General features: G+C 38.8%; 1 protein-coding gene across 1 annotated transcript in view; it reads right to left on the bottom strand.

The window, feature by feature from the left end:
- Positions 1-24,814, bottom strand: part of PARD3B (par-3 family cell polarity regulator beta) — a 411,041-nt gene that overhangs the window by 264,577 nt on the left and 121,650 nt on the right. The window contains exon 5 of the mRNA XM_026088114.1: positions 7,521-7,630. Coding sequence (XP_025943899.1) covers positions 7,521-7,630 — 110 coding nt within the window. The remainder of the gene's footprint in view (positions 1-7,520; positions 7,631-24,814) is intronic.

The following is a 24,814-nucleotide window of genomic DNA, read 5'->3' as shown; positions in this document are numbered from 1 at the left end:
ACAAAAATTAAAGTTGAGGTGTTTGATCTAAATCTTGAATCTTGCTAAACCACCCTCACCATTGTAGTCTATATTCCCAGGGGTCTCAGTTTATTACTTTCAATCCCAACACATCAAACGTGCGACTCCAAGAGTGCAGAGTACACGAGCAGTATAACATTCCTCCTTTCATTCCAGTTGCCATTGCAAGGAACTGTTTTATAGGCACAAAGCAAATGGGGACTTGCTGACCTAAAAACAGTTGTGAATTTGCAGGTTTCAAAGAGCACTATATTATAATAATAACTGCAAAAAATGTAAATCCAGATTAGTTGAGACAACAGCTATACAGGAGAAGAACAAGTCTCCAGATAAGGTCTCTCTAGTTGGATAGGTAATTTAATATCTAAGGGACCTCTCAAATAATCACAACTTCTTTGAGCACAAATAACTATCAATCTTGTAAGAAAAACAAAGACACTGATCTCACTTTCAGAAGCAGAGATATTAATCAGACAGAGAGGAGCCTCATACCTCAGCGCACTGAAAGATGATGTATTAAAAAAAAACCCTAAAAGAGTTTTTTCCTAATGCCACAGCAGTATTTGGGTTTGGGTCGCCATTATTCTCAGTTGTCTACTGGGTTGCTGTGTTCATGGAAAACATTATTCATATATTTTAACAATATATATATCAGTAGGACATTGACTCAGAACCCATTTTATTTTAGCTAAATGTTTCTAGAGCTTGACAGTAAATGATATGCATAAGCCATGTTGATTGTCATCTTCCACTTTTAATTTCGCTGTCAGACATGCAAGCAACTTAATGTTTCATTCCAATTTCAGTGCAATAAGCCTCTTGTGTAAGCTGCCTGCTATAAGCTGTTCCAGACGGAATAACAGTATTTTGTAGGACCCCAAAGATGGAGCTATAGATGAATATGTGTCAGCAGCACTGAAAGCCTCACCTTCTTTTCCTTTTTTRTCAGCAGTTCTTATTTCCACCCTATAATTTTTCCACATTCTTTATAAGATAGGCCACATGGGAAAAAAGAAAGAGTTTAAGTCTCACAGGCATCTTCCATCATCTGCAATCACATCTACCTGACTGCGCAAGGCAGAGGACAAAGGCAGAGGTTTCCAAACAATCAGGCATCTCGGAAACAACAGCAAAAGCCCGCAATATATTTTAAAATGGAAACAAAACCCAGTCCCCTACTAATCCGGTAAGTTCCAGAACAATGGAAAACTTTGATTTTTTTCATAATACATACTTTCTATCATGTATATTCAGTAAAAACCTTGCATTCCTCTCATTGGAAACAGGCTATAGAAAGCAACACATTAACAATGAGTAACTTCTTTTAACAATTATAACTTTTTCCTGATAATTTATATACTGTATCATGGAACATTCATCATTAACGCTTATTAAAATAAATTACAAAAAGTCTACTTATCCTTCTAAAATGAAAATATGTAAATTACACCCACTGCTCATCTTGTATAATACAGGTGAAACAATACACTTTTTTAAATGTAAGCTGTGCAAGGAATCACAAAGAAGTTCTTCCCCTCCCCACACACATACCTCTTTGCCCCCTCAAAAAAGGAAATTACCACAGGGCACTTTTGTCCTCTTTTTCAGATGATCAATTCAGCATGCTGAAACATTTCGAATATTTAGATTTCTTAGTTTCTCCTCTACAATACATAGCTATTTCTTTTTGGTGAATAATACCACAGCACACTGTACAATGAAGGAAAAAAAAAAAATCAGTGCAGGTTTGAAAAACAACAGAAAAAAAAATCAAGAACAAATGGCTTTTGTTAATTTGACAGCCCTCAGCTAGCTGCACCATCGGCTTTGTAAGAGGTTCTCCAAGAGCAGTGGTTTTCCATGGTGCAAGACTGCCATGCAGCTCCGGCTGCCGCAGTGCCTCGCACCACCAGCTTCAAACCCAGTTCACTGCACATCTCCCTATGATCATCTCATCAGACATCAAAAGAAATACAGTGACAAGCTCCTGCGCTGATTAGACGTATTCTATACATGTTGCACAGCACGCACAGACACGCAGCAGTTACTTTAAAAATGGATTCATCTGAGTCAGAACTCTGTTGTAAAAAACACAAACTGATCCAATTCTCCCACCGTTTGAATGACAGAAAATTCTTTCTAAATCCCTCCAAATCTTCTGCTCACAGTTCCATGCAGCAGAATTTCAAGAGCTACAAGTTAAATTACTAATAGGAAAACTTTCACTAGAAAGAACAGTAAATGCCTTCCAGAATTTAAAAACCTTGCTATTCTGCATGACGGTCTGAGACCACGCTACTTCCGTGCAACACAAACTTGCCCCCCCAACAACACTCATTTTAATACCTCACATATGTTTCTGTTTCCATTTTATTTGCTACCTAATTATTATATATTGACTAGCACTGGACAAAGCATTACGAGTGCATGATCATTCCAGCACTGCCAATTCCTGAAGAATTACTGAATTTCCCATGATACTCACTTTCCTTCTCACAGCCCCAGCTCCTGGAATTGCACTGTTACAGGAGAACTGCATATTGAAATGCTAACATGCGCAAAGGAAGCTGAAATCAAARCTACCTGGCCTAGCCAGGGTGAGTAAATGCTTGGCCTGTTAAACACACTGGACAAGAGTTATCTTTTTTAAAAGAGACATATCCTCATTCATTGCAATGCAGTATCTTAGCTGTTGCGCTATTAGAAACAAACCTGAACAACTGGAGCTACAGCTCTACAACCATGATTTGATCACTGCCAAAAAAGATCTTCTGTGCCCTGCAGTGCTTTTAAACAGCATGATTATATGAGGTAATATTTTTGCCTTTTATCCTTATAATAAAACACCCAAACACTCGAAAGTACTATTGATAATCTTTATCCCAGAAACAAGCTCTGATCACAACATTAATAACTTTGTTTACATATGCATATAAAACAGTATGTAAAAGGAACAAACAATAGATCCGCATCCTTTCGTATACTCACATTATGTTAATCTGCAGATACTTAATCAGAAAGACTAGCTAATACGTTACAAACACAATTAATTGGCAGAAGAAGCAGGGGAGGTTTCAACCCTTTTTAAAAAGGTCTTGAAACATAGTGTTCTGATTATATACAAAACTTATCCAAAATTGCCAATTATATGTCCACAATGCATAAAATACAGTCAAGTTTAAGAAGCATTTAGCTAAAACTTGAGTCTGGATTGAACCACAGGAGCAGCAATTCAATTGATCCAACATCTCACTGTATCTTTAAGTATGGATAAGTACAATTTAATCAGTCATTTCTATTAATTAACTCCAAGTTAACCTAAGTATTTATCCAGGAAACACAGTGCCCTTAAAGAAAAGCAGGTCATACAGAATGTAGCATCCCCATAACAGATCAGGAGATTAACAAGAGGAGGTGAAATCTCGGTCCCACCAGAATTGATGCAAAACTCCCATCAACTTAAATGGGACCAGAATCTTTCTCAGTCTCAATCTCATGAACCCATAGTTAGGATGGATGAAGCCAGTAGGAAAGTCTGTCCCTGAGTCAAAAGAGAGATAAACAGAGGTAATAGCTCCGGAGCAGAAAGTTCAAATGCTTCTGCTACACCTTAATAGTTAACTGCCTAGATGAACCAGACTAAGAGCAGAGAAATTTAATTTGCTCTCTAGAAAGTTCAAAACAAACAAGGAGAACCCCCCCACACCCCMGTCCAGACTTTCTGCATTGCTGCGTCTCATCCTTATCTGGCTGGGGCTTGGCTAGAGGAATCTGTCTAGGAACTTTCAAGTTCACGCGGAGAACCTGAAACTGCATCTTCTCTTGGTGAGCAAGGGAAAAATGCTGAGAAAATGTTAAGTGGGAACAAAATACCTCCTCTCTCTGAAAGGCTTCAACCACCTGAATTAAACAGCATGGCAGCATTACATGGAAGAAGTGGAAGATTTTGTGTCTCTTGATAACCCCACACTCTGAATTCAGGCCAGTCAGAGTCAAGACACAGTTGGACGCACTTGGCTATTGTCCTAGCAAAGCTACGGCCCCAGGATTTTGAGAAGTGCATTATGCTAACGATGCCTCCCTGGAAGAACTCACTGAAGTCATAGGGATGGACGTTTGCATTTCCTGAACRCCTATACAAAGCCCTATGATTATAACTGGTCAGAAAAGCTTAACAGCTGACTCTAAAAAATTAGCAATTTCCCTAAGAAATACCTTTTGTTCCATAGCACATTCAGATGTTTGTTATCCCTATTTTTGTCTGATTATAGTGTCTAGATTTTTTGGTGGCAGCTATCACAATAAGGGAGGGGAAGCCTGCATGAGAAAGGAAACTCAGATTCTGTACCATCTGTTAAATGACTTCCAGTCTGAGAGAACAGATGCTGGACTTCACTATCAGCTTTTGACAGATCTAGAAATATTTTCTTAATTGGGGCTAAAACTCTTAACTATGACAGGATGTCAGAGAACATCTAAAAGAATGGCTCCAATTCTTCTCAAACTACCTGTTCACTCAAAAAAGATGTCCTTCTAGTAAGCACGGTATGGCATGAAACAACCTTCCTTAGAATGAATATACACTGGAGCACTATACAAAAACAGAATATATGCCCTGCTTAGATTCTATAAACAGTCACTGCTCAAATGGTTCCTCACCTGAACTTGGTAGGAATTCCCTTTTCTTACACTACGCATGTTCCTTTTTTTATTTTGTGCACTACCCTACTGCACATCTGTCCTGCACTCTCCTAGAGACAAGTCAGTGCTCTCTTCAAAGACTCATGATAATCACCTATCAAATCCAGCCAACTACCAATACTGGTGTATCGGTACAAAATCATATTAAGACAGCATACAGTGCAACTAAAAATTTCTACATAGAACTGAATTCTACATGTGCCAAATGCCAAAACAAACTAATTATGAAAGTTAGTTTCAGTTATAAATACAGGGGCTTAACTTTTAGTACATGCTGCATTGAAAACAATTTAACCTACCAGTGGCTCAGTTTTCCAACTTGCATATGAATTCAATGAAGCAATTAGGAAAAAAATATGGTTGTGGAAGAGGAAATGCAATAATAATTTTGAATTTCCAGCAAAAAATAAAGAACAAATTAATTTTCTCAAAATACCGCTTTCAAACATACCTGAAAGAGCAGTTATATACAAAATGCAGTGTTCACTTGTTTATGCCACGTATTTTCATTTGCCAGGTATCAATTCTTCCCTGTTTTTTAAAACAATCTGTATCTAATTTATGTTATTTACGCTTCTTATACTTCTCAAAAAATTATGTCAAAGCATATTTCAGTATGATTGATGATGAGATTTTTAGAAATAGTATTGTTGCAAAAATAAGAGATGGTGTAAAGTATTTTGCTATAACAGATTTTTCTTATTAACCCCCCCACCACCACCTGGGATTTTTTTTTTTTTTTTTTAACCGTACTCATACAACATTTAAAAAACATTTGAGAACCTTCTTCACTCTTGCCAAGTGCCTGTTACACCTAGGGCTGAAGGAGGAACACTTTCTATTTTAGGTGTGGAGAATTCCTTCAGGCCTAGAGGATTTCTGGGTCCCGATGCCGATCAGTGAAGCATTGCGAGCCTGTGGCCTACAAGGTGTAACTACAGTCCCCACATAATGGCATAAAATGCACTTGTTGTTGCTAATATTGTATTGAAAACAAAACTTTCTTTCCCTGACAGTCACAAATAAAACATGCAAAACACATCCTGGAATCAAATGCAGTGATTTCACCAATTTGTCCATTTTTTGTTGAAGTTTCATGGTTATAAACTACCAGCTCACTTCCTGACAATCTCCTATGGCAGATTAAGCATTACATAGCAACATACTCACTTGGCAAATTTCCTAACTTTGTAAACAGAGTAAGAGCCGTACTGTTAATCAAGATTTCTTCTGTGTACTTCAATTCATCAGAAAGTCAGTATTTCTTGAATACGTAACTGCTAGCAGCAGGCTTCTCAGAAGAAAAAAACCTCTCAGCCCAAACAGATCTGCCAAGTGAAGCAGGACCTTGCCAGAAGTTCAGGACCCTGCCATGCCATAATGCACTCGGAGAGTGAACACTGCACCACTCTACAAACACCACAAGAAATGGTTAAATAGGACACACGCTAAATATTTACAGATGCACACACATCTGGCCATGCAAAAAGAAACAACCAACTGATAACTAAAATCCAATGTTGGTCTTCAGAATTTACAAAGTTAAGATTTAGACCCATGAAATATCATTTATATGCAAGTCATCCGACTTTCTATTTACTTACCTCACTCCAACTTAACACGAGGTATGATTTTTAAATACAACATCTTCAGGTGAGCAGGTTCCCACCTCCAGCCCTTGTTCCTGAACACAGTTCATTCCCACTGCTCCCTTACATGCACTATGACCGCCTGCAAAACCTTCCCACAAACTGACTGTGATCTAGGTTGAAGCTGCCTCCCTCCTCTCAAAGCAGAGGTTTGGGGGTTTTGAGGTTTTTTTGTTTGTTTGTGTCTGTTTTGAAAACCCAGTTACTTCGATGATTAATATCAATTCAAGAAAATGGGGACAGGGAGTGAACTGCAACACTGTAGAGGGAAGGTAAAGGGAAAGCCACTTTGCCACAAAGGCAAATAAAAGGCAGGTGTAACTGCATCCTCAGTTAAACGAGTGTTCATTTGGTATACAGAGCTTTCTAGGCAAACACCAAGCCATTTGAAATGCTCTATTTTACTTGATACATTTATATATCCCAGCTGACACATTCAGAGATTCTGCAGAGTTTAATCTTTCTGAGTAACACAAGAACACCCTCCCTTCACAAGAAGTTTCAGGCCCTAAAATTGCCAAGTAAAATATGTGGCCCAAATGTCACCAAGACAACATCACTTTCAGAAGCTCGAAGACAGCCTACAATAATGTCTGATTAAGCATTACTGCCTCCCCACTAATTGTGTTTTTCCTCCAATATTTAGTAATGACAATGTCAAGAACAAATTTGTCCTCATAATCAAAGAGTTACATTGTAGAATAGGAACCTGGAAGAAAGAAGAGACCTTACAAGATAGTAACAGGCTGCCAGAGGAAGAGAGAAAAGCCATCAGAGGACAAGAGAAGGAAAAAAGAATGCAAGACTGCTGATGCATATTAAAAGGAAGTACATTTTGCTGTTAAGTAATGACAAACTGTACAACATAAAACTGAACAAAACCACAAACAATTCCTAAAAGTTCAGTTCATATTTCAGTGCCTTTTTGCACCATGGAGCGTTATTTAAGTCTCCTGTTAAGAAAAGTGATTCACTTGACTATATCATCTAAAGCGTCCATTTTGCTGGGAGAAAATACACTGCTTTACAGAAAACAAGTATGATGCACTTTGTTTTAGATCCAAATATGTTCAACTTATAAAACAGCTCTATACCCACAGATAAAAACAGTTTTTGCCCTCATTAAAATGTGAATTACACAAGACCTACTGCCACAACATGTTTGAGACTGTGGTCACCGGGATGAGAAGCACTGGGGCGGAAGTCGGCAGGCGGGCCCAAGGCTGGATCACTGCTCCTTCGCACCAAAAGCGGCGTGCCTACGAGGCAAAAGAAAGAGCAATGAGTCAAGGGAGCTGCAGGAACACAGTGTGGAGGTTCACGTGGTTTACCCGAGAGAGGCGTACAGCTCCTACACAAGCTTCTCTGGGGCAACAGCGACTGGGTCCATTACTACATCTCATGGGATTGTGCCATTTAGTATTTACTGAGGTACAGACAGGAGAAGGTTTCAACCTCAGTTATACAGACCTTCACCTCTGCTAAATTACTCAGGTGAAGACTGCTGACAAACAGGCAAAAAGGCACATTCTTTCCAAACAAAGAAGCAGCTGCAGGGATCTGTGACCGCACGTGCTGTCAAACTGAGAGGGAAACCATGCGCTTGATCTAAGGAACAACAGTGAACACAAAACCACACTGGACTACTTTTGCTCGTTCCTACAACTGGTAGTGGTTATGTAACTACACCGGTGCTTCCTCTGCCAAAAACCTTTCCTTCCACACTGAGGACGGTTTTCACTGTATTTTCTGCATTAGCCCAGCAAACTGGGATCTTGCAATCCAATTTTCAACCCCTCCTCTGGACTTTCTCCTGATGTATCTCCCAAAGCCATAGTGAGCAATTGCTTGCCTGTCCAATATCAGTTCAGCAAGACCACATTCAGCCTGTAGGGAAATTCACTTTGGATGCGATGCTGTGACCATACGTATGGTCATAAATTTTATTTTCAGAAGCTCATAAGATGCAATACCCCACCACTACTACTGCTTTGCCTTCCCAACCTGAAGCATGTAACCACCTGAGCTCAGGCACAGGTTTTTGGGTAGAGGGGTACGAGAAGGATAACAGATGATAACTCGCTACATTAGTTTCACTTAATGTGTAATATGTCTTGGGCTGGCTCTGCAGAGACAGCCTAAATAAGGTAGAAGGAATGATACAAAGAGGAGCAGCGGGGAGGAATTTCATTCCCAGATCTGCCTTTCAGCATCGATTCTGCCAGGTTTGCAAGAGAACAGCTGTAGCTGTCGCAGTGCTTTCAGAGAGGCTACAGCCCAACCAGCTTCCTCGCAGGTATCTCCAATTAGACTTTCACCACCATTCACGTGCTCTGTTTGGGGACAACCCAAAGACCAGTGTGGAGCTTCTGGTAGCACAGCTGTCCAGTTACCAGAACACGCCGGTTCTTTAAAACACTCCCTGCAACACCTCCAGGCAGGGGGAGAAGACAGACACTTCTACTAATTTGAGCAAAGTATTTTTCTTGTTATCCAAACTGAAATTAGCAGACTTGACTTTTCTTTGAGTCCTCCTAAAATAATTTATCCCAACACTAAGAACAAATGTAGAGAATATCAGTCTAAGAGAATAATTTTTCACAAGTTGCAAGTGAGTGAGAACAAGATCATAACTGACAGTTATACTATTAATTATAGTGGTTGGGATTGATGGCAGCCCTAATTACTAGATCTGTAATAGAAGTTTGTACTTGCAACACAGTTGCTTTGTTAACAGAGGCACTAACCCAATTCTGGAGGAACTGCACCAAATTCACCCCCAGCCCAACTTTGTTGTCTTCAGTGTAATTACGGCTGGAACAAATACAAACGGCTGACACCAAGTAGCAACTAGAGGATCTAATGCTATTATCCTTCCTCATGGTAAGCAATTTTTTTTTTTTTTTAAATACACAAGTAATCCTTTTGACCACCGCTTACGCAGGAAATCAATAAGAAAGGCAAAAGACAAGACTTAAATTTGTGTCCTAGAATTGATGGAACACAAACAAAAATCAAAAGGTGAACCCTGGTTTGCTGGGCTGAGTGCCTGTCATCTTTATACCAAGAGCTGGGCTTGTTTTCACAAGGACATTCTGAAGAAAGGGATTGATCATGAGAACTATCCGTATTATGCAATTTCCAGAAGTGTCGGTAGGCCAAAAGGAAACCAAACTCCCACTACTCAAATCTTCCTCTTCTTCACATGGCGCTGAAGAGAGAAATTTTCTTTCCTCTAAGCACATTTGATAAGAAGGTTATGGACCAATTCAAGTTTGGCCTTCACAGCAGCTACATCCTAGAACCCACCTTATTCCTTCACAGCAATAAATGGCCACATTATAGAAAAGGATTTCCTTTTCCTCCTCCTCAAACCCTGAGTTAAGTCTAGTCATTGAGACAATATATTTTTCTCTGGGACAACACTGTCGGGCAAACAAATGTCTGTTTCTATACTGTAATGATTCCATCTTGCCAAACTTTGGTGGCAAAATTTTAAGAACTCTTTTCTACGACACACCRCAGGGCTAAATCACTACTCAATTTCACATCTTTAATCAATAGTATGAATATATGTTTCAATACATTTGATATTAAGTATGCAATTTAATACTGTTATTAATTCTCTGACTTCAATAAGTGAAATCACATTTTCTGCATACTTTTTCAGCTAAACAAACGGCTTCCCTTGAACATGAACAGAACCCTCAATCCCAGATCCCTCCCGACTCCAGCCAAGGCACACTGCTTGAAGTGCCCATATCGCCCTCAAATGGGCATCCGAGTTCCCCCCTCACTATCTTCCTTTCCTTTACTATTGCGAAGATATAAGACTCAATTAAAGACAAACAAAAAAGGACCAAAAGCCCCATACCACTAAAGTTGTCTGACTATGCTAATCTGTCCTACTAACAGAATACTCATTCCAAATCTTAGCAGAAACTGCATCTTACTCTCTTGCCTGTAACTTATCTTTACCCTTTTTTTGTTTTAAACATGGATTGTTTAGCTGTACAATAGTAACTTCAATATCAAGCTTTTCATAAAGATGACTGTACAACAGCAGCAACACTGAGCATTATGGACACTCCCCTCTTCCATCAATATCACAAAATAGCACTCGCATAAGGAAACAGATACAGATTCAAAAATAAATTTTAAGAACTCTAAAACCACAAAGTGATAAGTACTTCAATTTTTAAAAATAGGATACAGCAAACATTCATACAGCAACAGATTCCAAATTGTATTAATAATAATAATAATAAACCCTGAGACCAATACCCCAGCTTCACAGTTTAAACAAATTAAGTCCAGCTGTAGTTTATTAGTGGTCCCAGGCAGCAGACCCAGTTTAGTTAAACAAACAAACATGTTGTATTTGTGTATAAAAGCTAAAGCCAGAAAGTGTTGGATTTTAAGTCACTTCTTGATTGTTAAGTTAACACACATTCTTTAAAATCACTTTTCCCTGCATGAACAAAGAATTTCTGATGACCCACACACAATTTCCAGGCCCTCTTCAACACAGCAACTTGAAAACAAATCTTGAGACACTTCCATATGAGCCAGACAGCATAATCTAGTCTCCATTCCCCTTTCAGATAAACAGGAACACCATAAAGAAATGCTCTTGCCAAACAACTAGAAAACTAGGTGCATTGATACTTTCATATCTAAATTTCACAACTCAGAGTCATATTCCAAACTCAAATTAAAACATACTGTTGCTTACACTCTTGAGTCCATCACCTCAACCCCTTTTCTGGTTTCTGTCCTCCTTTGCTCATGGCGAAAAAAATACAGTTACTCAGAGGATTAAAAAAACAAACAAACAAACAAAAAAAAACCACTCCACTGTCAAGTATAGAAGACAAGGATGAAAAAAGCACTTATATCAAGCTCATTCCTTCTCCCAAAGCCAAAGCTCTCCAATTAGATTTCTCCCCTTCCTGAGCTGTCTACTACAACTAATTCCTCATCTCTCACTCCTTCCTCTCGCTGAGCGGAGCACGAAGCCCCGTCACTGCAACTGCTGGAGACACGACAAGCGCTCTCATCTGTTCCAGGCTCTCCTGGCTCCTGCAATAGGTGGAAGATGTCATCTCCCATAACATACCATTCACGTAAAGCTTGTTTAATAATATGGGACCATGTTTCAGCACTTCTATCTGTTGCCTATTTTGACTGCTGCAAGATGCTGTTTTTAATCACATCACCCCTGCCCTCAATTTTTAAAACCCCCTTTCACTTGCTGTCTGCCACTGTTTACCAGAGAGACGGAAGAAAATGACATTGTCCCATTCTCAGTTTCACAACCATCTCAACTTTGATACCAAAGTTTGCAGGAGCAGAAGGAACATTGGAAATTATATCTTCCAACTTAGGAATATGGCTTGCATCAATTTGCTTTCATTTTATGCCTGAAAGATTTTATTTACTGCCAAGGGGGTTAGAAATTTATGGTGTTCATCTGGAACATCTCCTTGCTTGTACAAGAACGACTAGACTTTTCTGCCCATTGTTTACACTGCTGCCTCTTTTCTGCCAAGTGGTAGTGAAGATTAGTGCCCTGTAGATCAGTTTCMCACTGAAGGAAAAACCACTCACATGGAGTCTATTTTCTTTATTTTTTTAAAATTTATTTACTGACATATCAGTTCTTGAACAGAGATGTCACAAATCATGACATCTTTGTGATTAAGCTAAGTCAGCCGAAGTCTTTAGGTGAAATTATCCAAACCCTCCCTCTGATCCTCACCGTTACACATGCATATTGCCCAAAGACCCAGGAGCTTCCAACCACTAAAACTACCTTTTCTTAGAGGACAAAAATAAACTGAACCAAAAAACCCTCTCTAAACAGAGGAAACAGAAGTGGCAGGTAGGGCAGATTACATGAAAGACTTGAGAGGAAAGTGTACCCTCCTCCTTTGCAGGGTGAATCCCCTGTTCCTTCAGAAGACAGCAATTTTCAGGGGCTCCCTGAGCTAAACAGCTCTCTTCTATCTCACCTAGTCTCCTCTGGGCTCAGAGTCTGCTCCCTGCTGCAGGAAGGCCTTTCACACCCCTTGGTGCTTCCCAGTCCATGCTCCTCCAGGAGGCTTTTTGCTTTCTATTTCAACCTCTCCCTGCCTTTTCTGGTCTGCACACCGAAAGGTCCATTACAGCCAAGCATGCTTGCTTGTGCTCATGAAGGAAGAAGCCTCCCCAGATCCCACCATCTGGGACTCTGCTAGACTCAGAAAGTCCTTCTCTCACAGCCTGATTTACATAAAAGGGGGGGGGGCACATAGCAGTAAAAAATACACAAACAAAATAGTTCTATCTTGTCACACCCTTCATGACTGTCAAGCCAAGACACCAAAAATTAGAGAAGTAATGTTAGAAAGCAAATAACAGCTTGAAGTGACAGCTATTCCCACAGTGTGGGAAGATGTCCACGTAAAGAACAAAACAAGAGTAGAAATAACCTTGCAATAGTTCATGTAACACTGTGATCTGAAGGGGCCTTTGGCTAACACAGTATGGCAGCTCCACTGCCAACATCTCAGTTGGAAGCCGGCTTCAGATCAAGAGATCGCAAGAGATCTGGAATGTCAGTATTTTGAAGAAAAACCATAATATCGCCAGCTTCAAATGGGAAGAAACATTGAAATCTTTGGGGAAAATATTTTAATAGCTTCAGAAAAAAATCTGAGCATGTCACTAAAAATGCAAAGACAACAAGTACCACAAACAAAACCAAAAGTAGAGGGATATGCACTCATAATTATTATATCTGTTTTCTTGCCCAAAGCTGCTTGGCCCACAAGAAGGTCTCTGCAGAACTGGGCAGTGCTAGTCAGGTTTCAAGCCTAAGTCAAAAATCTGACTACTGCACTTGCTGCTTTGATCTCTTCTTTACCATCTAAAAGATTAAAAAAGTAAAAGGTTTGTTTCTACTGCAGCTTTCCTCAGAAAGTACCAAAAGACAGGAAATACACTACATAAAAGAAAATAAATACATCTATAGCTCCAAAATCAGTCCAGTGCTGCTCCCTTTCTGCCATGTCACCAACAATTGTGGAAAAACTTCTTCCCAGTTCAGAAAAGGACAACAGATCCCTCGAGTTACACTGAATCACACTGAGTTAAATTTAATCAAAGTACTACAAGCAGAAAACGAACAAAGAAAAAAAACAACAAAAAAAAACAAACCAAGGCCAGTTGATCCTTGCAATTAAGTACAAAAGCGACAGCAATAGCAGACACTATTTTGGTACCCTATTCTTTCAGAAGCCCCATAAAGACGCGGTAACTGGTGATTAATGTGAAAGCTCCAAGGCTGTTGTGGAAGCTGAGGTTCCATTCTCCTTCCAGGTGGTACCTTCAACAAGAGAAGTCTTTTCCAGAAGCCTAAGCAGCACTAAGAGGCTTTCATCAGAATATACAACAGCCACGTAACTGCAGCTCGAGCCATCTGCTGAGCCTCATGAAAATTTGGGATGCTAGATAGACAGTTTACGCTTTTGCTAGCTGTAGCAAATGGTGGTGCTATCTGTGTGACTATGTTGATATAAGCACCCTGACAACACACACTAAAAGTACAATCCATGGCCATTATATGTACATACATACCTCCAATTTGTTCCTCATCATCTTCCTTAGAACACAAACAAAATAATGGAAAACCATCTCTGATACTATTTATTACAAACACACTACAGAAAATTAGACACATTTACTAAAGAGATTGTCTCATTTTTTTTCCCCCTCCCTTAGAAAACAAAATGTTTTCTTTTTCCTTATTACTTTCCTTTTATTATGATGTGTTTCTATGTTGTTCTACTCATGCTTCGGCATTAGGGCTGAACATTTACAAAAACCAGTGTAAGCTCAGACAGAAAATGTATTTCTTTTCCCTGAACAATAAAACACAGAAAACGTACCCCTTCCCACACACCAACTTGATCATATAAACATGTTACTTACAAGCACTACTCTTTTGCAGTAGAGGAGCAGTTTGTATTTTAAACCTAGGAACTCAGTGAAAAAGTTTGAGTTCTCGCCTTGCTGTGCTGCATGTCGCGGATGATGAAGATTCAAACACATGCCGAAAACTGTAAAGTTTTCCTCATGATGACAGCTTTTAACCTAAATTACTTCAGGGTGGATTTCGCCCTCCTTTAAAACTTGCCCAGCGTACTTTCCTCTACGGTACCACAGTACCTTCTCCCGGTCCTCCGGAGCCCGTAGGGGTGTCTCAGCCTCACTCGTGACATGCATTCTTTGACAAAGCTGATAAGAAAAAGTCCCGCAGTTTCCCTCCCTTAAAGTAATTTGCGTATCACCCAGTTTCAAGCTATTTAGATCAATTATTCTTCCTTTTGCTAGCAACACCCTCAAAGAAGATTAGTATCTACACAGATTCATGGTTAACAGTATATTTTCCCTTAACTCTTATGTTTTGGAAATATTCTTTTTTAACTGCAAATATGGTTGAAACAAGCATATGGTAGAAACTACACTTAGATTTAAATTGGTTACACTAGAAAAAAACAGAAGAGAAGTTCTGCCATTTGTGCACAATTAAAAACTGAAAACTTGTATCAACACAATAGCAAAAGCAACATCTCCGTGCAGAATGCAATCCTATTTTCTCATTTTGCTTTTTAAATATCTTACCAAAAAAGATGTAGGTAGACATTACCACTCACCCTGAGTAGGAGGGTATCCTGCCTCGCTTTGCAGCACTTGCATCCTTCGGCCAAGGAAAACCCAGCGCCTGGGGCTCGCAAGGGGTCGACTGCTGAGGAGCAGCAGGTTTGGGCCAGAGGGTGCACCCCACGGGCGCCCAGCCCCGCCAGGGAGCCCCGGGGACTCCAGCCTCGCGCCCAGCCTGGCCCCAGGCCAGCGCCTGACGGCAGAGGGCTACTAAACGCCAGCCGGGGACCACGAACCCAAAGCCTCGTCCCGCCCTTGCTTCACTTTGCCCTTTTGCTTTTAAATCTCCCTGCTGAGGAGAGCACAGTTCACCTCAGGGCTGAAAACAGTTTATTCTTTGGGATTTAGGATGCAGCCTGGTGTTACAGGGCCAAATTCAGAAAACTGCTGAAGACAACCAGAGTTTATCACCCACAAGCATTTTCTGTGGACTGTGCTATATATAACACAGTCCAAATCATGCATTCAGAATGGATTTTATTGTTGTTTGGGGGGCAAACACTCTCAGGTGACCACTTCYGGGTAAGCTGCCAAATGAAGAAACATAGGCAACACAAATACATGTGTTTAACTGCATCAATGGCAACTCTCTAATATATTGTGAGTTGTTTTCTTCCAGGTAACAGGGAAGACCTGTTTTAGAGAAGAACAAAAGATACACTCGGACTGAACACAATAAGCGTCTGGAAAGAGATTTACAATAAGTCATCTACACGGTTAAAGTCATAATTTTAAATTCTGTTCCTACATATAAAAATGCTGACTATAATGGGAAAAAAGCTGTCCATCAAGTACGTATCAAACTGTCAACTGCTAAAGGCCACACTAATGACAATAACTCTTCTGCCTGCTTCCAGATTACATACTTGACAGGACAGACAGAAAAACTATTTTCTCTCCTGTATAATGCCCCCCCCCTTTTTTTTTTTTTTTTAAATAAAACCTCCTTTGGAGCAAATCTTAACAAAATTTCAAATTGGTGTTAAAACAAACACCATAAATACTATATGCATACACACACACACACACATCGAAAATGCACTGCACTGCAACACAGATGATTATTGGCTGGAAAATCTGACATACTAAATGCAGGCATATGCTAAGAACCATTTAAGTGGGAAGTCGGAACAGCCTTTAAACTGGTCCTGGCATGAAACAATTTAGGCACTGAAAACAAACATTACAAACAGGATATTAATTTATATTTAAATACCAGAAAGGTCATTAATATATGCCTAGTTTTCTTATTTTTAATCAGAGAAATTTCATGCTAGTAGGTATACAGTCCTTCCCAGTAGTGCTTTTTCAGAGTATTTTCCCATCAGTATGGGTCAATTCTGCCATATACTCACAGATATATTTCTTACCACCACCTGAAGCATCATGTAATGGCTCTGCCACGCAGTTGAAACGTAGCTGACATTAGCTTGTAAATTCTACCTTGCAATAGGACTGTATTTTTTTTTTTTTTAACTTTTTAAAAATATAATGCTCCCCAATTTGACTTATGTTTAAAGCTAACTCAAACTGCTCATAATAGCACCTATCAATACAATTTAAGATCTACAGCTATCTATTTCTTCTAAAGTGCATACTGCACTTTTTAAATTCCCATGGATACAAGATTAGATTAATCAACTAGGCTGATGTAACAGTTAGACAATTGACTTAAATCTATAAACAGATGAAAACCAATTTCTAACAAGCTCTCTTATATAGCAACACAATGCAGAACAAAGTATTTCCCTACCACTCTGAAGTGAAATGTATTTTTTCTCATAAAGAAAAATTAAAAGGAATTGGCACTTTCCTCTATAGGCTTGGCTTTCTACTGCTCTTACCCAGGTGAAGTATCTATAGGAATCACACCAGCATCGTGCACCTACTGACTGATAAACGTTCTCTTACTTCCCAGTTCGGACCAAGGATTATAAATTACAGCTGCTTCAACCATTTCATGTCTTTTAAGTGAGATTTAAATTCAAAAAAATAATTTCATTTTTGTTATATTAGGTTTCTTCCTCCTCTCTACCCAACTCCTGTGAAGTCATAATTTTATTTTTTATATTTAAAGTGTAATCTCTTTCAGATGGCATTCATATGTAAATGGAAAATAAACTCTAGACATGCATAAAAACACCATTTAAAATGTTTTCTTGTTAGTTGAAGTCTTCCAACTTGCTGGACACAGCAAAAAGCATTCGTTTTATTAAACAGACCGGTTTAATAAGCAGCATATTATCTGTAGTTACTGAATTTAAATCAATCATTTTAGGCTAATACATCCTACAAGATTTTAAAACTAATAGATCTCAGATGCTCGCACCTCATTTTTATTCACAGATTGAAAGGTGAAAATAAGCAGTTCTGCTATTTCAATTCCCAGCCCATTTCTCAACTTCAAATAAAATCCTTAATGAACTGTACTAGTTGAATAAACTGACACAAAGAAAATACTCTGCGCACCTGCAGCAGAGGCCGTGCTGCCAAAGCTGGGTTAGCCCTGCAGCCAACATCAGCCACAGGTGCTGGTGCAGTCCCTGTTCCCCAGGTCTCTGCTTTGACCTTCCTCAAGACTCTGGCAGCTAAAGGGTATGGCTTGAATATCACTCTAATAGTATTTTACTGCTAATAGCAGAACACTAAAACAATAATATTTTAAAGCTGTATAATGAATTAAGACATTAGCATAGTTTTTTATAATATTTAAATATGTCTTGAGTTTTTAACAATTTTATTGAATAAATACATCAGATATACATATCTGACCTAAATTAAGACCCCCCCCCCCTTTTTTAATCTTTCCTAAAAATAGCAGCCTATTATGATTATAATCTATTTTGGTCACTGTGAACTGGTTTGTCTCAAACTTCAAATTTCAAACTCATCCTGCCRATTTTAAAACTTCAAGACAAAGCAACCAAGCCTCCTGAACTTGAAATTTTCAGTGAGGCTTCAGGGAATGAGGGGGATGTAAGAGCAGCCCCGCTCCGTCAGGCCAAGTGCCCAACTAGCCCATTACCCTGCAGCTAAGAGCAGTCAGTAGCAGATACTTAGGGAAAGGGTGTAAGAACAAGAAACTACAAAGGGATGTACTCTACCAGCTCGCAATAAGTAATGGTTGAAGGACTTCCAAATCAGAGTTGCATCCACATCATCACATTTTAATAGCCACTGATGAGCCATCTCCTGTGAATTTGTCTAATTCTGTTTTTAAGTTCATTTATATTTTTGGCCTGTAACATTACATTACACAATTTCATTGTATGCTTCATGAAGTGGTGCTGGTTTAGGGATATTTTTCTTTTTAATCTTTTGAATGATAGTTTTGTTTGGTACTCCTAGTTCTTATGTGGTGAGGAAAGTGAATAATAACTCCTTATTAACCTGCYGTAAAATTTAAAGTGGGAAGATGACTACTTCTGTAAGAACGTTAAGGAAGGGCATAATCACAGAGGGCCATTTGCCCCTTTTAGTGGTTTCATCTTAACCCTCCCACCAAAATATTCTGCAGGATCCATCCTCACCTCAAATCCTCCTGGCCATAAACATTCTTCTTTCACTTAATTAAAAAAAAACAAACACGCTTCCCTCTAATGAAGTAATGGAGTTATGAAGAAAAAATACAAATCAACAGCCAGTATCTGTGGGAAAATTGTGCAACATATTGGGAGAGGGGTGCATCTTTTGCCAGCTATGTTCAGGAGTAGTAAACACCCAATTCTCCATTTTACTCGGCTGAGATTCCAGATGTCTGTTTTGAGAAACAATCAGAATCTGAAGTGGCACTTCAAAGCAAAGAGCCAAAAAAACTGTCAGCTAAGGCTCTTAGAAGGGTAAATTCAATCAAAAGCAATGACAAAGAATTGTATGACATCGGACAAACTAGTTGAATCACTTAACTGTTATTTGTAGCTTTTCTAATGATGGCTTTCATAAAGATGTGTTTGTCTGTATACTGGAGCAAGTTTGCATAGAAGTAAACAGTAAATAGCAAACCATTAATGAACAAACATTGCAAAAATGTGTAGAACTATTAAGTCACAAAGGTGTGGGGTTTTTTCAAGTGATACAACCTTTGACACTATAGCTATGCATTACAATATATGAATACTCACAAAAATAGCAACATCACAAAATTAGTAAAATAGGGAAAATTTTGGAAAATGTTTGGAAAAACACTGATGTTGAGTAAGTGTCAAAAAGCAGCGCAGAGTTTTGTAAGAGCATTTACTCCATCATTCTGAGTTGCATTCGCCCCCCGTCCCCTTTCCCTCGGGCAATAAAAGGCTGGAAACGAACATTTCAGATAGAGAGCTACTTCAGCAAAAAACGTAACTTGAAATGGAAAATGTTTTTCTCCCTATTTAACATATTTTCACGTGGATAACTCCTTGCCCCAAAATAACACACAGTAAGCCAAGGACAAAGGGAATTGAAGCAAGGGGAATAACCAGTGGGAAAATATTCTTTGGGGAAATAATCAGAGGCCGAGGGGCTATTAGAAAGAGCTGTGACTCTTTGGCAGCCTACTCCGCACGCAAGTCTATAACCTACACTGCTACTCAAGTCCTGGGGACGGAAGGAAGGGCTGGCTTATTTTCTAAACAGACTACCCAAAGACAGTACAGAAATACACGGAAGGTTTTTTAATGCGCCTTTATAGAAAGCATTGTTGTATTGTTTTTGCTGCAATACAAAGATAAACTTCAGTTATGCTGGCGCAAACTTCATTTCCATGAATCAAGGACAACTGAGCAATACCAAGCTTAAGTCATGAGGTCAAAATACATCAAGCCTGCACTCTGACTGAAATGAAAAGTTATCTTCAAACCTTCAGCTCTCCTGAGAGTAGGAACCATTTGTTTTAAGAGCACTAGCAGACTAATTGATCATCACAACTCCTTAAAACCAGATTAAACTGAATGCCGCAGAGGGGAAAAAATCCATCACGTATGGTGTCATCCCAAAATGCCTGTGACAAACAGCATGGAGCAGTGTTTGCTAGCACCACTTGGAGAGCAGCTTTCAGGTGCAGAGGAAGAGAAAGATGTCATATTTGYTTAAGCAAATAACCAGTGCTGTCTGAAACCAAAGGAAACACGTGTTTTTATAATACATTTTCTTTAAAACTGACCAATTTCAACATGTAAATTTGCCCCAAATGAGACAGAAGAGAATTACTGTATGCATGTATTACACCCAGTATACTGACAAACAACAAACCTTGCAGGATTAAGATGAACAGGACAGTTTTATGTAAGGAAAAATGTCTTTCCTACTTACTCTGAAACAGCATGTATGCAAGTAACAACATTTTCTTTGTAAAATGCGTAATTTCAGTTCCTACTTGTTTTCATGTATTTAAAAAAGCAGAATATATTTATTTTCCTCTTTGTTTAAAAATGTACTGAGTATATATCCACTGCATAGTGTTTCAGCACCAACTTGAAAGTGGACTAACCAATATATTCTGCTAAAATGCCCCCAAGCCTACCTGTAATACTTCTACTTTAAACCAGCAAAATAGAGAAGGTACCTTTTGAGCTCTAAAGTCCCACAGAAAGACAACCTCCATACCCCAGAGGTAAAAGCTTAAGCTCCATCAGACCTATCAAGGGAGAAACAGCCAAAGGCTCCTGGAAAACAAAATTGCCTTCACTTCCCTTGTACTTCAAATTAAAACACAGCCAATGGAAGCATCTCTGTTTCTATCAACTGCTATGAAGATGACTACGGGACAGCTTTGACTTACGGAGCACCCCGAGCACAGAGGGCCAGTCAGGCCAAACGAGCATCTTGCACAACTCCATGAAGCAAAGTGCAAGCCAGAGCACCTCCAGGGGCACAGGTAAATATATCAAGCTGATTAAGCAAAAAGATCAGTACATCTTCTGAGGCCCCTGAAACTACTTCAAGGAAGTCCCAAGACAGTGCAAGTAAGTTACCCTTCCCATACATCAAAAGACACAGCCATAACACCAATAACTGTATCAAAATGAAAAATTAAAACTTTTTAGGCCAGTAGAGTTATTACCCAGTTCTAGGCCTACCGAGGGTCAGAGCATTCCCAGGTAGCAATCTCTGCTTTCAGGAAACGGATCTTCGTAGCAAGAGACACTATATAAAATGTCCAAAACGTGAAGAACCCTTCAAAAGCGTGAGTGCCTCAACTCAGCTTGAGCCTCAACTATCATATTGTCATCCATCAGCTTATTTTAAAAGAGAGACTGTAACCAGTCATTCCAACCATCATTTTCACCCAAGTCTTCCACTTACCTAGCAAGTTGATCAGATGATATGTTTAAAAAAACCCCCACTAAACCAAAAGCTGTTTTTATCAGATACTTAGCAAGGCATGCAAATTTTACAATACCATAGCACAGTTCATAGACAGTTCAGTGAGAAAGCAAGAAACTCCCATTTACCAGACAAAGTTTCCAAAGGGAGAAATTAAACTCTTGCAGTTTACAAAAAGAATTTTGTAACCTTGATATCAATAGCTGTTGAATCATAAGCAATTTTTTTTAAAAACTTAAACTGAATTTTAACCAAACACTAATAAAGCATAAATCTATACAGTACTGTATAGCTCTGAGACAATATAGTAAATAACATGCTAGATTTTATTGTAGTACCCAGCAATCAAAGTAACCTAATTGCATCTGCTTCCCAAAAAAATCTTGTACGCAGAAATGGCTTCAGGAATCTTCTTCTACCTGATTCCCAAAGCAAAGGGGAAATATGAAAGAATAATTAAAAACATTGCTTTCAGGGGAGAAAAATAAAATCATGGTGATACCTGTGTATATCTCATTTTTTCTTCCTACCTTAGAATTCAGAAGTGACAAGTATCACCGAACACTGCCTTTCTTCCCCCAGGCAAAATCACGACTACTTAGTGCCAGGAGAGAAGCAAGAGAAAAGCAGCAACCAAATTTGTGTGCACTCAACCATCATCTATCAAACAGAGCAAACAAGGAAACTCTGAATCAGTCAGGAAGGTATTCCAACTCAAAGCGACACGTCCATAAAATGGATCTTCCATAAATAATTAAATTAGTGCTCTCCTTTCTGCCCATATGGGCTGAATGGTAAAAACAAACTGACATCAGGAAAAAAAMCCCAAAAGGCTAAACCTCTTGCTCACCTTTTCTGTTCTGGTATCCATCATACAGAGAAAGCCCCTAGAAAAGCACACTGACCTATTAAGTGCAAAAAGACCAGGAAGGTACCAATAGCTTGTTTATGGGTGCACAATAGATTTTTGAAAGAGCTTATGAGACCCCACTGAACCACAAACATCAGAATCTCAGACAAATACAGTTCTGCTATTTTAATTTAAAAACCTTATAATGAAGTACAAACTCTACTTCTAAAAGCAAAGAATATGTGCAAATATGCTGCTAAATTACATATGACAAGAGTTACAGCAACACGCTAGTGTTTTAAAGAAAACGGAACATTTCTGAAGCCACAGTGCCCTGTATGCTGCCGGAGGCGCTACGTGGCAGATGAAGCCAGTGAGCACATACCAGCCTTTCCCTACGGACCAGCGCTCTACAGAGAAGAGCGTTTCCCTGAACATTACTTTAACAAGAGTCTGCGGGSAGCAGCTTAAAACAACATGGACGCATCAGGTTCACAAGCAGAGGAGGACTGGTGGGTTAAAAGCCCTCCAGTCTGAAGTGGGTAAACACCAAAACCAAAATGTTTTGAAAATATTTTGGAAGATCACACCAATTTACACATAAATTAGTTGTTACCCTAAAGTTGTGGTTTACCACTCTGTGTCGGTAGCTCACTTCTAATAATTCTAAAAATAAATACATATTTGCCCCAAACCCTCAAACTATTAGCCTGAGAACACCAGACAGGACCATCTGCAAATATTGTTAGCATCCCTCATATATGTATCCTCATCCATCGTAGACTCTCTAAAGCTCTTACACATGACACACAGGACTATCATCCACGACCACAGCCAAGATGAGAGAACAACAGTTTAATCATACATCAACATTCAAACAATAGTTGAGAACAGGAAACAAAGGCTGTCGGTCAAGTAGGTCTGCAAAGGAAGTCCCTTTTCTGCAAAGGCCTCTCAGTCACCATCTCTGGTCAAAAAGAAATATTAAAAGACAATATACTCAAAAAGCACCAATGAAAACAGAACACTAGTTAATCTCAGAATTACTCTTTCACCTTTATACAAGGATCACCAATGTTTCATAATTCCATACACTTGTTAGTTTGTTACCAATTATATTAAAGATCATTTGCACACACAATGTGCCAAAAATAAAACATACTATATTTTGGCAGTATAAAGAAATTCATACATTATCAACAATAGCAGCTAGTTAGAACATCATAATCTAAATGACATTTGATTAGAACAACAAAAACCACCTCCTGTGCAGAATAAAGGAAATGAGTGTTTAAATGATTTTATACATCAGTTTTAAGAAAATATCATGACATCTCAATTTACCCATTCAAAACAATGTTATCTAATTACATAAGGTCAGATCAAGGAAGATGCAAGAATGATACAGATAAGAAATGAAACATTGTTAAAGATTAATAAAATAAAATAACTTTGAAGAATTCCAGTGCCTTATGGCAACACTGGGAAAGTTGCTAACTGTAGATTACGGTCTGGCTCCAACATAATTGGTAAAGTCTAGTCTTTAAAGGCTACACCTAAGTTCAAAGGCAATGCTTAGCCTACAAGAGCCTATATCCTAGGCGGGAGAACGGCTGAGGAGTCAAACACAGATCGCCTTACTTTCACCACGGGGGAAAGTCATGCGGCTACACAGAATACTTTGATACACTACGATTTCACAGCTCATTGTAAAATTTTGTGTATACATAGTCTTATACCTAAGAAATGATGTTAAATGGCAACAAAGAAGTTAAGACAGCATTTGGTGTTAAAGATTTTTAAATTTACCTGGATTAAATTTTTCAAGAGTAAAGTAGACATTTAGTTGCCCATGTAATTTTTTTTTTTTTTAATTACTTCAATTTCTACATCCCTAATTTACTCTGGAAAGTGCTGCTCATAAGTCACTCGAAGCAACAGTCTCACCAGACAAGCTCTCTCTTTACTGCTAGCTCAGCAACTGTGCCTACACGTACTCTACTTATCCACAGAAATAATAAAATCAGTAAATCATTTTTTTTCACTGCTTCAAACAGCTGATTGGACAAATTAAATGCTTGCATACTTCTATAAATTTTATAATATGTATCAACAGCTGTCTTTATCAACATTYGTATTTTGTGGCATGAAACTTATTCCTTACCCAATCACATTTTCTGTCAAATGGGGATTTTTTTTWAAAAACATCTGATTTATAATTATTTCATTCTTAACTGAAACATACAGCAAGATTTTCACTATTAAAAAGCTTTTTTTTTTTAATATATCTTGATAGGAGCAACTGAGTACAATTAACCAACTCCTGCTAGCCCTGCTATTCTTTTGCACTATACCCGAATGATGAATGGAAAAGAGAAAGGGAACTGGAGGCGTAATCGAACCCAGAGCCCTCTGCGGGTTATACTTTCAGCGCTCTCCTGTTCATTAAACAAAACAAACAAAAAACCCAAAAAAGCAAGACGCTTGGAAGATCTCCTCGGAATGGAAACAAAGTAAGGAATATGCCCCCTTCTCCTCTTCAGGTTTCTACAGAGATACAGTATTACTTTTCCAAGCCATTCCA

The sequence above is a fragment of the Apteryx rowi genome, unplaced genomic scaffold (genome assembly GCF_003343035.1).
Source record: "Apteryx rowi isolate R43461 unplaced genomic scaffold, aptRow1 scaffold_12, whole genome shotgun sequence".
NCBI classification, from domain to species: domain Eukaryota; kingdom Metazoa; phylum Chordata; class Aves; order Apterygiformes; family Apterygidae; genus Apteryx; species Apteryx rowi.
Note: the sequence above shows the minus strand (reverse complement) of the source record. Positions and strands in the feature narration are given on the sequence as shown.